General features: G+C 41.2%; 2 protein-coding genes across 3 annotated transcripts in view; one reads left to right on the top strand and one right to left on the bottom strand.

The window, feature by feature from the left end:
* pptc7a (protein phosphatase targeting COQ7 a) overlaps positions 1–5,793 on the top strand; it is a 9,394-nt gene extending 3,601 nt beyond the window's left edge. The window contains exons 3-6 of the mRNA XM_008417252.2: positions 1,135–1,333; positions 3,759–3,882; positions 3,993–4,122; positions 4,785–5,793. Coding sequence (XP_008415474.1) covers positions 1,135–1,333; positions 3,759–3,882; positions 3,993–4,122; positions 4,785–4,843 — 512 coding nt within the window. The 3' untranslated portion in view covers positions 4,844–5,793. The remainder of the gene's footprint in view (positions 1–1,134; positions 1,334–3,758; positions 3,883–3,992; positions 4,123–4,784) is intronic.
* Positions 5,794–5,970: 177 nt separating this feature from the next.
* The window catches only part of rad9b (RAD9 checkpoint clamp component B), a 14,994-nt gene continuing 6,317 nt past the window's right edge, over positions 5,971–14,647 (bottom strand). For both annotated transcript variants that reach the window (XM_008417242.2, XM_008417241.2), the window contains 8 exons: positions 13,760–13,874; positions 13,470–13,569; positions 12,950–13,056; positions 11,436–11,542; positions 10,507–10,571; positions 10,219–10,341; positions 8,713–8,917; positions 5,971–7,124 (listed from right to left, as the gene is read on the bottom strand). In XM_008417242.2, coding sequence (XP_008415464.1) covers positions 6,990–7,124; positions 8,713–8,917; positions 10,219–10,341; positions 10,507–10,571; positions 11,436–11,542; positions 12,950–13,056; positions 13,470–13,569; positions 13,760–13,874 — 957 coding nt within the window. In that variant the 3' untranslated portion in view covers positions 5,971–6,989. The remainder of the gene's footprint in view (positions 7,125–8,712; positions 8,918–10,218; positions 10,342–10,506; positions 10,572–11,435; positions 11,543–12,949; positions 13,057–13,469; positions 13,570–13,759; positions 13,875–14,647) is intronic.

Below are 14,647 nucleotides of genomic sequence, written 5' to 3' on the forward strand. Positions count from 1 at the left end.
CAGGTCCCCCAAGGTCTGGAATCGGCCCTTCTCCACAATCTTCCTCAGGGTCCGTTGATACAACACTCTGGGAACAGCCTATTCGTTCAGAAATTTCTTTCTGTGTCTTACCCTCTTGCTTGAGGGTGTCARTGATGGCCTTCTGGACAGCAGTCAGGTCAGCAGTCTGACCCATGATTGCGGTTTTGAGTAATGAACCAGGCTGGGAGTTTTTAAAAGCCTCAGGAATCTTTTGCAGGTGTTTAGAGTTACTTTGTTGATTCAGATGATCAGGTTAACTGCTCGTTCAGAGAACCTTTTCATGATATGCTAATTTCTTGAGACAGGAATTTTGGGTTTTCATGAGCTGTATGGCAAAATCATCAGTATTAAAACAATAAAAGACCTGAAATATTTCAGTGTTTGTGCAATGAATCTAAAATATATGACGGTTTAATTTTTATCATTACATTATGGAAAATAATTAACTTTATCACAATATGCTAATTTTTTGAGAAGGACCTGTGTATATATATGAAAAAAAAGGTGAATTTCAGGGTGAGTTAATTTGTCTCCTAAAGGTATACACTAAATAAGTTCTTGTGGTACAGTTCAATTGTGCTGGAAAAAAAGTTTGTATTCACCTTTGATGAGGGAAAAAATCTTTTGATAACTTTTGATCTTCAATGCCTCAAGACGGCTCCGTATGATTCTGTAGTGATGGTAAAAAAAAATTTCCCCGTGGGACCAAAACTGGCAAATTTAAACTTCTTGCGGGACACAAAATTCATTCAATTTACAATGCAAAAATAAGTTTATTGTGACTTTCTTTTTTGTTTCACCTACTCAATAATAAACACTATTTATTATGAAATCTATAAATCCTTAGAGATCAAAAACGCACAAAAAATACCTCACTGTTGCCTTACTAAATGGAAAAAGATTATTTCATAATTTTCTATATTCTTACCCTATTTTACCAATCTTGATTTGTGGTCAGAGGGCCGATCAAAATCATTTCAAGGGCCACAGTTTGGACAGACCTGACCTACAGCCAGTAGTTTGTTTTCATCTCTTAGGAGCGGTCACAATGCTGGTCAACATTTTTGTTTGTAAATTCTAAAGAAGTGACTTTGTGTGTGATTGTGTCTGTAGGTAGCAGCACCGCCTGCATCGTGGTGTTGGACAGGCAGAGTCACCAGCTGCACACAGCCAACCTGGGAGACTCGGGTTTCCTGGTGGTCCGGGGCGGGGAGGTGGTCCACCGCTCAGACGAACAGCAGCACTACTTCAACACACCCTTCCAGCTGTCCATCGCTCCTCCCGGGGCAGAGGGAGCCGTGCTCAGCGACAGGTGAGCCGCCCAGCACAAGCTGCACCTCACCTTATGTGCTACTCACAACGATCTACAGTGAGACTGACTGATGAGGAACTCTAAACGTTTTTGTTTTGTAAAAACAAAGTGGATAAAAGATCGTTTTATACTACATCGTGATGTTTTTTTTTGTCGATCATAATTTAACCATAGTTTCCCTTACATAAAAACTGTTGAACACAGTCAGCACAGATTTTCTCTGCATTAATATTAATAGTAGAACTGAAAATTGAGACTTCATCTATGTCTCTGATCTGGACTTTGAGGGGTTGATGAGAATCATAGGTTTGCACTTGTTACTCTGGATTTTGGTTTTTTACTTGGAGAACCGAAACTTCAGCTTAGCAGTTTTGCTAACGAGAAAATCACTCTGCTCAGTGAATAATGCCGTGGGAAATCTTTTTGCAAAATGTTGTTTCCATTTAGTTTTTAACCCCTAGTTTTCCCTTCCCTTACTGGTTGCAGCACCATGTTGTTTTAATGCTGCATTTTAACGTGGATTTGTAAAAAGCGAGAGAACTATAAGGCGTCGGCACTTTTTCAAGACTTGTTGGGACTTTTCTGCACAGCTGCTGCAGCGCGGCCTTCGACACCCCCCTAACTACTAGGCAGTCTGCGTTGCAAACGCAACAAAAGAGATTATCTCAACTCAACCGCTCTGCAGAGCTTTTCAGTCTAGCCTGTGTGTCCCACATGTAGCTCTGTAGCGGCGGGTCAGGGGCCACGTGCTGCCGGGTCTCGTTGCTGTGGCGTGCCAAGCAGCAGCGCTGCAGACGTCAGCGGAGATCAGGATGTTTGCCAAGCTTTCCCTCTTACCCAGGTCAAAGTCTGTGTGGGCCGATGACGGGCAAAACGAAGAGTCCAGAGTCGGTCCTGCTGCCAGCAGATTCAGCTCCTGTTTCACTTGTTCATCTTTGATCCCCCAGATTATTTTTAAGACTCTTTAAAGGTGATTCTTAGAAAACTGGCAAAACGTGAAGCACATATAAAGGTGGGCTGCGTGGCTTTCAGGGACTCTAATGGAGCTGGATTTAGTTTCTGCCCGTCTTTTTGTTCTGCTGGGCCTGGATGATACGGCTGAAAAACTGATAAGCGTTTCCCATCAATCCATCGTTAATTGTTGATTAGTTTTAAATATTTGAAATATTCTCACTAGTGGCGTGACCTTTCCAGTTTTCACTCCATGCCATTTTTATTTATTTTTTATTATTAATTTTAAGCAGTTTTGACGCTTTTAGACTGCTGCTGTGCGTGTTACTTAACAAGTTGTTGCTAGGTAGCCAGAGAGTGAGTAAGTTGATGTCACTCACCTTGCTTGTCTGGTACTGAGCGGTTCAGTGGCTCAAGTCTTTCCTCTGCCTACATCCCCCAGAATGCTATGCGGTTCTGGATCAGAGTTCAGTGAATATTCTACATATATCATCACCTTCCTAAAATAATGATCCAAGTCATTTATTACCAATATCTTAGTTTTTTATTCATTTTTTTACCAAAATCACTTGAGGGAAGGAAATGAGGGGATTGTCCTATGATCTGGGAATTTCAGTCTTCTTACTGAAGATTTAATCAGCAGATTACAGGATACAACAGTAGATCAAACATCTAGTTGAGTAACAGCAGCAGGTCATGCGTGAGCATGAAGATCCACTGAATTAAAGTCAGACTTTGCATATTAAACTGGGACGTTTATATCAACCATTTTTCCTTCGATGGGGAAACTGTGCACACTGTTATGGTTTCTGCTTCATGATGATTTTATCTGCATACAGTTGAAGATGAGGATCGAGTTAATGTGGTTTGTTCTTTCTGGCTTCATGGAAACTGACTTGGCCTTAGAGAGTATTTGTAAAATGAGAATAATCAGGGTTTTTTCTTTCCTTTTTCATATCCATCCATTGCTACCAACACTGAATATCCCACCATCCCCTTCTGAGGCTTTTTGTCACCCCCACTTCATAGATAATGCAGCACAGGGCAGGTTTTTCCTGGGAGCTATGTCTCACTGTGTCCTGATGCAGTCCAGACACCTTTTATATTGAATCATATTCATAACTGTGTGGCGGGTTTGCAGCAGAGTGGGGGCATCTGCCAAGAAGCGAACATGAGACTGGAAGTCTCTCTGCCACTCTGGCAATCAAAGCACTTAATTTTGTACCAGACCACGCTGTTCTTTCTAAGATCCTTGGATACATTTTACTTTTAAAGTGAGATTATGTTTTCATAACTGAGGTGAATCTGTGTAATTACATGTGACGCAACTGGATAACCCTAACCCTATTTCCAGAATAGAAGACGAGCTATGTTTCAGGTGTAAATAAACTAAAACTAGTTTGTAGTACTCTGTATGAAACTAAAGAGTAAAGACTAAACTGACGGTATTCCTTGTCTGAATCTGTGCTTACAGCCCAGAATCTGCTGACAGCTCCTCCTTTGACGTGCAGCTAGGTGACATAATCCTCACCGCCACCGATGGGCTGTTCGACAACATGCCTGATTATATGATCCTCCAAGAGCTGAAAAAGCTGAAGGTAAGTGACGAACATGGCTGCTGCTGCTGCTGCTGCCGAGTCTGGATCCAGAAGAAAAACTTCATGCTCACTTTTTTTTTCTCCTTTTTGTTTGTTTAATGCTTCCTCAGAACTCAAACTATGAGAGCATTCAGCAGACGGCCCGCAGCATCGCAGAGCAAGCTCATGTACTGGCATATGACCCCAACTACATGTCACCTTTTGCACAGTTTGCATGCGACAACGGACTGAATGTCAGAGGTAGGTTTCTTTTAAAGCAGTGTAGCTTTAAACTATACTGTAGTTTAAAGCTACACTATATACAGCATTGCTACCGACTACACAATTTCAGTGTGTGCAATGTTGCAGTAAGACTGCTTGGAGACGGTATTGGTTGGGTTATTATATTTCRTGAGTCGGGCAATAAAACTCGTGTCAACCAATCAGATCGCTTCAAAACAACCTTACCTTCCTGTAAGGAATGAGAAGATCAAATTAAAGTCGGTGTACTGCCTACAGACTAAATGAAAAAGAAAAATTGGAGCAGTACAGAAGTCTGAGGCATTTTACCAGGAGTAGGATGGGACAGGAATTTTTGATTTTACTTTGGACCCCCCAGTCTAAATGAACCACAGTTTATCACTACATTGTAGAAAAGTTATTTACTTAAAACATCTCGCCAAAGCTAAAAATAACACTTTTCACATTCACACTGAAGAGTGTTGTTGACACTACTTAGTATTGTACGTTTACTTTCACCAGTCAGGGGCAGTCAAACTGAAATTGGCCAATTTTGGTCCTCTGCTGATTTCTACGTGCAACATGAGTCGTGTCTTTTCCAGAGAAATGTCACACAACGTTAACATTTGCCCTCTGTGATGGCTTAGACATTTTTTCTACCACCATCCTGTTTATTTGTGCAGGAGGAAAGCCAGACGACATCACAGTGCTGTTGTCCATCGTGGCAGAATACACGGACTAGAACCTGCGAGCCGGGACGTCGCTAATCTGCCTCTGGAAGTGATGAACTGCTTCAATTCCTGCTGGCCAGGATGTAGGTTTGACATCTGATACTTCCTCCACATCTACAGGATCCACTCTGCTGAAGAGCCGCCCCAACGCCCTTTTTGTTCTCCCATAAAAAGTACCGCCAGCGAGAGGTCAAATTATGCAAACGAGAGGCCTAAAACACACTGCTGTCTCAGTTGGACTGTTGGCATCTTTGTAGTTTTCCACTGCTCACTTGCTAATCCCATTGCCAAGGATCAGTAGTCATTGGTTGGAGATGAAGCATCCAGTGTGAGGTCAAGTCTGTCTCTTTCCTGATGGGAGGCTGGGGTGAGGAGAAAGTCCAGGCTAGGATGTAGCCAACGGCTGCCATAAGGGAATAAAAGGTTCTCAGGCATACAGAAGGGAATGGCAGCTTTAGGGCTCAATAACCAAGCTGCAGTTTGTAGATGCTTCAGGACCTTCATGGAAAGTTCTGGAGTGTTTTCTAGGAGCACGGAGCAAAAGTTAAACAAGACGGTGTGTTCAGAGTCTACAAAAAACCCCAGCTTATGTGACAATGACACACCTGTCGGCGGGCTCATCTTTAAAGATTTCACATCGACGAGCAGCAGCTGCCTTTTTCTTACTGGTGCGATTGGAGTCCAGCGCATGTTTCGTTACTGAGTGGGACGGAGAATTTGTAGTCGGAAAGCCTCTTTGGACGCACGCGACGCACATTATTTGTCAAACCGATGTCCTCCCTTTAATTTTACAGCTGCTGGTGAAGTCTTGACAGTAATTTTGTGTGAAGTGTGTATGGATGCGAGTGTGACGGATGACTGGTGTCGAGTTGGATGTCAAGGCGCCGGACTAACTCCACATCCACTGGACTAAATGGGTCTGGCAGCCTTAAACGCACACAGCTAAAAAAAAAAAAAAAAACTGAAGTTGGTCGGGTGACCAAAAAAAAGTATTTTTTGTAACTTTGTTCGGTGTGATTGTTGTGGTTCAGTTTCCCCCTCTTCCCCTCTGCTGTAGGTTTTAGTAGCGATGGTCGTCGTGTTTCCATTATGCCACAAAAGTTTGCACTAGGTGTGTTTCTGCGACTTTCTACCTACACTTAGTAAGATGTCACTGTAAGGTTGAGATGTTATTATGACGTGCCTTGTATCAGGAGATGTTGATACTGGCAGACATGTCCTCTTAGTCACCCAACTGAGCACAGAGCCCTGAAACTGTAAAGTAGCCATAGAGATGAAACAGCTCTGCTGTCTAAAGATATTCTTTTTTTGTTTTGTTTTCTTAAAATCTACCACTGTGTTTAGGTCAGGATGTTGGGACTAGTGATGATCCCCGCTTCAGAAAACCATCCCTGTGAATTTCTTTGTCATTTGTTTACAATTTGCACTAATGAAACAAGTTTTTTTTTTGTTATTTCCCCTCCCCATACACCGGGGCTGATAAGGGCTGCAGAATCGGGTGTAGTAAGATGACGGCAGACGTGGATCCAATTGTGAAAGTATAACTGTTGGAAAATCTCCGCAGCGTCGGCTCAAGCTGTTCAGTTCTCCCAGTCGTCTGGCTCGTGACTCACACCTGCACCAACGCTTTTCCTCTTAGTCTCATCTTTCAAACACACTCGGTCGACCGGAGAGTGTATATACGCTGTACAGTTAAATGCAGATCTGAGTTCCGTGGGGAAAAATTTGAAATCTGTAAAATATTTAAATAAAGATGATATTTATTTATAATGTTTCCGCTGCATTCTGTTTACAAAAGTTGTTCGTTTGCTAGTATTTTTTTTAGTAAACCTGCTGGCTGTTGCTGTGGATCAACAGGATAACATCAAATCCAGGAAACATTTTGTCCAACATCCTCCAACATTCCACAGGTGGCTGGTTTGCCAATACCGGCGGGTGTGGCAGCTTTATGCTAACATGTCACCACAGACAAAACTAAGAGCGGTTGCCATGTCTACGACATCAGGTACCCGAAAAGAAGCTTAGTAGAAACTTTTAATTTAACGCTAAATATCTTAAGCGGCAGATTGATACTCAGTTCAGCGTTCTGACTCTGTGAAAGCATTGCCTTGTTTCGAGCAGAAATCACAAGTTCAGAAGAATGACTTGTGTAATCTCTCACTGTGAAGGGCTTCTCGGGTGGTAGTCAGTGTTTTCTTCCTCATCGCTGTAACATGCCAGGACAGGCTGCTGGGCAGCACAACCATCTCCGTCTTGCTGAGAGGACAAGGCGTTGAACAGCAGGGAACAGACCTGATGGGGAAAATAGAACCGTTAGCTGGTAACAGCTAACGGTTGTACAAAACAGCTTTAGAAGCTGTACAAAACTAATTCTGCCACTTGCATTACAAAAACACTAAAAAAAAAATAATAAATCCAGGCTTTTACCACATTTTGCCAGTCAGTATAGCAGTTTGATTGGATCGTAGATGTTTAAATATATTGACAGCCATAGTTTGCATATAGGAGCTGCAGAGAGCACGTTCCAATGACGAGAGGCATGTAAAAAAAAAAAAAAAAAAAGGCTCCTAGCCACAACTTTACATAAGAGCAAGAGAGGGAAGTCAGTGGTTTGGGCCTTGCATGTCCCCAAGTTACCCTGATTTGCATCTGTCAGAGCTTTGACGTTTTAGGACCAGAAACGCTACAAGTTCTGACTTTGTGTCATTAAAGTTTGAAAACATGAAGGAGCCTCTACAATTTCCTTCTCTGATCTTCCAAACAAATTAGCTGCAAATGCAGCTTTTCTTAAGCTTCAGGTTAAGCTCTGCACATTCAAAGTCGTTGGCCAGCCATTGCTTAGTGACTAATTTTACGATTATAGAACTATGAAAGAAAAAAACATTTTTAAAATGGGTGTGTGGATTAATACTGAACTTGTGATGGAGCATGTCAAACAACAAAAGAGTTTATGTAGTACTCTACAAATAGAACCTTATAATAGAATAAAATCACTTCAGTTTCATATGTATACGGCCAAATTACATGAAAATATGTTATTCAATTTCAAATAAGTTATCTTTGAATGCAGGGACATATTCATACTTATTCATATTTTAACAGTTTTATGAAGTGTTTTTTATCAACACATTACGCCACAGCCGGCCCTTTAAAGGGGTAGTTTCATGTAAAAATCTTTTTTGAGATACATCATGTTATACAGTTATTCCCTCATCAAAAACATACTTGGAGTGTTGCTTTGATTCTTTCATGCATATTTAAGAAATCCTTTCATCTCCATGGCAACTACTCAGCTGTTCAAAACGCCTTGGTGGACTTGGCGACACGTAGCTCCTCAGAGCTGCAGGAATTAGCAAACACCTGGTGGAACTGAGCATCTGCTGAGCTGATTATAGGAGCTACTTCTCAGTGAAACACTGGTAAAAATGTTAAGATGTTAATAGATTAGCCATTTTGGCTAATGGTGATTAGCCAGGCTGAGCTTCAGAAAGAGCAGGAGTTTCTTAAAGAGACAGAGGCCCAATTTCAAGGCGTTAAGTCAGGAACACCTCTTTTAARTCATATTTGATATATACGCCATTTTTATAACAAGTGAGGGTAACATAGTTACTTGACTACTATAAAATGGCACTATGTGGCTGGAAAACACATAATACCTCCCCTTTAAAGACTTTCTTGATCTTGATGTGGCCCTTAAAAAAAAAKAGTTTGACTTCTCTGTGACAGAGGAATAAAGCAAAGCATCAGAGTAAATGTAGGAGAGAAAATTGAACAGAGGTGAGGAAATACAGCCATAAGTCAAACGTCTCCATTATGGTCCAAGTAAAAAGAAAAATATCAGAACAAATTGAAATCTAATCAAACAGGAAGAGCTTGTCACCTTAGTGGATGCAGGGCTTGAGGAGGAGCTGCTACATTCCTGGCTCTCTACGCTGAGGCAGGTCGGCTCCCTGATCTCAGGGAGGCTCATTGAACCGGGACAGCTGATTACAGGGCTGCCGCAGCTGGATGGAATCAGCTCATCAGGAACGGTGTGACTCCTGCTGCCTGGTCCCTGAGACACAGCCACAGACTGAGCTGGGCACCTGAAAACACCACAGGATACATTTAACTCTTACTAAACAGTCTGTCTTATGCTGCTTAACTGCTAAATAATTGCTTTTACAGAGAACCATTGTGTGTCAGTGAAGTCTGACTCATGAGCATGTGGATCCTCACTGAGCCTGCTGAGGACAGGCGCTTGTTAAACTGGAAATGTGTGACGAGGTATGTGGAATATTGGGAAGATGTCCAACAAGTTAATGACAGAGTAAAGGCTGACAAGAAACCAGTCACTGACCCCTGACTGTGCTGAAGTACAGCAGTTTAAATAGTGCAAGAAATAAAACAACCCTCCGCATTGTGAGACTTGTAACTGCGATATTGTTCCTGAATAATCCGTCAATATCGATTTAGACACATTTACCCAAATTTGCTAGAAAAACTCATGAAATTTTCTAGAAAAAAATTATTTTAATATCTGAAAATATCCAAGTCAAAAAAATATATATATATTGTAAATTTTCTACTGTTCAAACTCAGAAATTTCCTTTTTTTTTCTAAAAAATTTCTAAAGTTGATCTCAAAACTTCTGAGTTTGTTGGCAGAAATTTACTCTTCCTTTTTTTTTGTTGTCTTATGTCCGATGGCCCTAATTCGCCGTTGTACAAGACCTGAATTAGATGTTGTGTAATAACAACCAGCTGGAGTTAGAAAAGAGTGAGGCGAGCCGGTGACACCGGCAGAGCGGGCGAGCGTAGAGGAGCTGAGCGGATTACAGAGCATCTCACTTTCAGGCTTCTAACCTACGCTTGGCCTAGTTTCTCACTCACAGACTCTAGACCGGCTGCAGTAACGCCACACCCTATTAGGGGGCTAAAAACAGCCAATGAGGGCGACGAGACTCGGTGGAACGCCAAGAGTGAAGGTCAGATAAAGTCAAAGAGTGAAGATTGATTTACAGAATCTGGCAAAAGTGTTCAAACCCTTCAAAGTCACATTTTATCACATTGCAATCACAAACTTGAACATAATGTTATTGCTACATCAATATAGGGTTGTAGTAATGATGAAGAGTAGACAAAAAAAAAGTTCTTAAAATACTCTGGAAAGTGTGTCATGCATTTGTATTCAGCCCCCTTTTGCTCTTATACCCTAAAAGATAAAGTTCAAGGTGCATGGTCAGTTATGCGATTACTGTATGTTCTCTAGGACCAACAGATTTTGAAAACCAGCAAGCGGCGCAGTTGTGATGAGGACAGAATCTGGTCAGAATAATGCCAAAAACACAAATCTGATGGATGCTGGGTTGTTCAGTCAGTGGTTTTACTGACACTATACCTGTTACCTGGGTGTTTTTGGGGTCGGGGGTTCGGTTGGTTGAGAATGGTCCCTGCTGTCAGAGTCCGTCACAGTAGCCAGCAGCACGGTGGCCTCAAGGACCATGTCCTCCACAGAGAAGCACACAGGCCTGCAGACAGGGACAACTTTACCACAATCAATCAAACAGTAAGAAAACTGCTGAAATGCCCAGACCCAGCAGTCGGAGACAAAGAGGTTTTTGAAATGGCCTAGTAATGCCTCCGTATCTTCAGATATGGTTGCAAATTAATCTAAACAGCATGATGAGACTTACTTTCCTGCTACATCGAGGTAAATAGACACTGGAAGGCTGCGAGACTCCGCAAAGGACAATATTCCCTGAAAAAACAGAATAATCGACTCAAACACGCTCCTCTGAGTGCATGCCATGACTGTTGCAATAACAGACAAAGAAAAAGCATCAACTCTTGAAATTGTGACTAACTCAGACTCGGGTCAGTTTTCAGTTTTCCAGACTCCAGAAGATGTCGAGGCTGGATAACGAGGAGAGACTCCCAGCGGGAGGTTCAACAAACATTCCAAGACATTAGGGGACAAGAGTGACGAAGGGTAATGCAGGTCAGGCCTCGCTAACTGGACCAGAACAAAGAACGTCCCTTCAAATTCTCAAATGAAACATGAACAGTTACTCATTCATAATAAAAAACAAAAAAACAACTATGACAGACCAAGCTGTCTTTCTAGATTTTCCTGTTTAGGAAATGACAGGCATCTCCTAGATTCTGTGTTTTATAGTTAACTCACATTACTGAGTCAACAACTTGAGTTTAGTCGGTTTGGATTGAAGAACTGGATTGTGTAACTGATTCCATTTGTCATGTTTCAGTGAAGTGGTGCGTCACTATAGCGTCTCTGTTTGAGCTAAAACTACGTAACACAGTAAATGGGACATTTTGCTACTCAATCACCGTCTACATCTTGAAGCAAGAAATACTGCCACCTGCAGGTTTGAGTTAATATCTCTTAAGATAATGTTTTTTTTAATCACTTTTGAGAAAAATTTGCAATAAATTCACAATTTGGCGCCAAGGACACTAGAACTATCACCTCTGACACAGAAAAGCCCCTGATGAGCCAGACACACACATGCTGTCACTATGCACCACATAAACACACAGATCCAAGCTACACACGACATACTCAGGTGACAAAATAAAGATGGTACTAAAATAGCTCACTTACCCTCAGCTCCTTCAGACAGAAGGTTATGTCAGAGTCCAGCCCCATCTGGAAGTAGTCAAACTCGTTTGGGTGTAAGGACATCTCTGTGTACGTCGTCTTCATGGGACCTGTCACACAAATACGTCCAACTCCTTCAGTTACATCTGAAGAAACTGAAGGAGGCAGGAACTTTCTGTCTGTGGAACAGCTTGCCCATGTAACTTTGTCTCGATGGACGCTTATAAAAAACTATTTAAAACTTCAGAGAACTTAAAGGAGCAGCTTTTCTTTTTTTTTAGATTTACATCTTAGTGTAAAGTTATTCCCTCATCATAGACATAGTTGGAGTGATTTTTTTCATGCATGTTTGAGGAATCCTATAATCTCCCATGACAACCATTCAGTTGTGCAAAACGCCTGATTGGACCTAGCTCCGCCTTCAAGAATGAAGCTCCACCTCCAAGCTGCAGTTTCCAAGCTTCCAGGCTTCTGCCTCACAGAGCAGAGCAGCCCTCCCCCACTCAGCTCCTTCAGACTAGCCAGCAGTAATTAGCAAACACCTGGTGGAACTGCGTATTTGCTGAGCTCATCATAAGAGCTACTTCTGAGGGAAACGCTGGTAAAAATGTCATTAAATAGTTAATAGAGCAGCCATGTGGTGATGACTTCCTAAAGGCGGAGTTTCAGAAAGAGCAGGAGTTTCTTAAAGAGACAGAGGTCCAATTTCAAGGCGTTAAATTACAAAGTCAAATTTCTTTTAAGTCATGTTTGACATATAGCATTTTTTATAACAACTGAAGCTAACTACTTGATTGTACTATAAAAATGACACTATGTAGGTAGAAAGCACATTGTACTGCCCCTTTAAACTACTCTTTCATTCCAGTAGCATAATGCTACACTGAACATTTCCGATCAAAATCATCCCTGACTACTATTGTTACCACTTGCTGTCAGTCGTTACTTCATTTAACCCACAACGTCATCCTTTGTTTCACATCAAACCCACTTGGAGTGTTTGCTACAGAAACACTCAGTCATACTTTCTTTTGACCAAAGCACCTGATTCATGCTAAGAGAATGCCAAATGTTTATGTTTGTCATGGTAGGACTGAAAAGCCTTTTTCGTGGTGTGGTGAGCCTCCCAAAACAACCAGTTGGCATGTAAATGGAGTCTAATGGTCGTCATGGAGATGTGGTAACCCAAGATGCCATTCCTTGCTCTGGTTCTCTTAACGGTGAACTTAGGTAGTTTGACTTTCCTTACTGTCCTGCTCATTCTGGGTGGCGGCAAGAAAAACATGGATCTTCATTTAGGATAAGAAAAATTAGCTTATTTTTTCAAGATATACGTCTTCTACAAGGAAAAAGAAAATTATAAATTAGTAAGTAGAAGTTCAGATAAACTCTGGATATATATATATATATATATATATATATAATAAGGAGATGCATCATGCCAAAACTGTTGCAACTTTCATCACATTCTGTCAATTTTTAAATTTAAAGTAAACGACATGACAAAGTCAGCACACCTTTTCCGCCCTTCTGGTAGTTTCTGAGAGTGACTTTCATTGGAGTGATGGACAGAGTGATTTCTTCCTGAAACAGGGGAAAGTGCACCACCATGTCCACCAGAAGCCTGCAGGAGCAAAGAACAAAACAGATGCAAAAATCACATGGCTTCTGTTCAATCGACTCATTGCCAATTTCCAAACTGTGTGTGCTTTAAGCAGTTTCAAGTGTATTTTAGGACATATTCAGATTACCAACAGGTGGTAATAGAAAAAAGTGTTTTCTATTACACTGACCAATAAAAGGGTCTAATGAAAAACAAAATCATAGGAACCTAATGAAAATGAGAGGATTAAAACAAATGTTAATGGTTTTGAATTAGTTTAGTCACAGATGTATTAATGTCAAATCTTCTGTGCTGATTTCAAAGTAAAAAGAAGTATAAAGTCTGTAATAGAGAGCTAGGTATAAACTTGGCCTGCAGCCATGGACTGATGAATGGATCCAAAGGGACAAACTGATAAATTATCCAGTGCTAACCTGGCAGGAGCCTTCAGCACATTGGGACAGAGATGAGAGTCAAACACAGCCTGCAGAGCCTCACTTTCCTGGAAATGTATGTTGTGGGTTTTAATGATACCTAGAACGGCAGACACAAGGTGAAAGGAGCACACTGCCACCAGGTGTCCACAACATGCAACACGTCATGTGCAGCAAAAGGAACAGGTTCAACACACCTTTTGAATTCTGTTTATAGATATAAAACAAATACGGATATGTTTTCTTTTATTTGTGTAGAATTAGATTGTCCCAAACACAGTGTTTCCTACCATGTCTGCAGAAAAACTGGATTATTACTCGGTCGGTGGCAGTGCTGACTGATATGTGACATCGTTCCACACTGCGTTCAATGGAGGTCAGACAGCGAAACAGTGGCAGCACCGACTTAAAAACAAACAAGAGGAGTTCAAATTTTCATCTTCTTGGTTACAGTACTGCAAAATTGTTATGACATATACAGAATAAGCTTGTCTGGCATTTATTCCTTAAAAATAAATGCCAGGAAGACCCCATTTAAAGTGCTGGGAACAAGGGCACCGCCAGGAATCTTGGGCCCCATGACAAAAACTTTAATTGGGCCCCTTTAGAAAACATGTCTCTCTATGAACCAACAGAGACAGTGTAACCAACGGTAACTAGTAGTTTCTGATGAGGTTGTTATAAATAAGCCCACTTTGACTCACTATACTGAATATTTGCTCTTCAAGGTTCAATGAACAGATAAACRTCACAGGTCCAAACAAGRCCAATCATGATTGACACATTACATTTMAAGATCTTTATGCTAAGCTAATATAATCTACGTAATATAATACGCTCCAAAAATGATAATTATTACTCTTGTTTGTAAGTTTTTCCTAAATCATGAGCTGCCATTACTTATTCTAAGTTGCTTATCAGTGTAAAATGATCTCTTTGGCCGAACACAAAGCAGAAAATTCTCATCAGCTTTTATCACGCCCTCTGACACCAGCTGGATGTTTGAGAGACAACTTACTAAGCMTCATTGTGCAGCCTGTCTGTCTTATAGAGCTCCCTCCACACCTATTCCCTGACTCTCTGGTAAATAGCTGATAAATGAGTTAATAAGGAGATTTAAAGACAAAAATGTGCCACTATTTTTAAACTTTTCCCATATTCCTGTGACTGCAGAAATG

This window comes from Poecilia reticulata, linkage group LG9 (genome assembly GCF_000633615.1).
Source record: "Poecilia reticulata strain Guanapo linkage group LG9, Guppy_female_1.0+MT, whole genome shotgun sequence".
Lineage (NCBI taxonomy): Eukaryota > Metazoa > Chordata > Actinopteri > Cyprinodontiformes > Poeciliidae > Poecilia > Poecilia reticulata.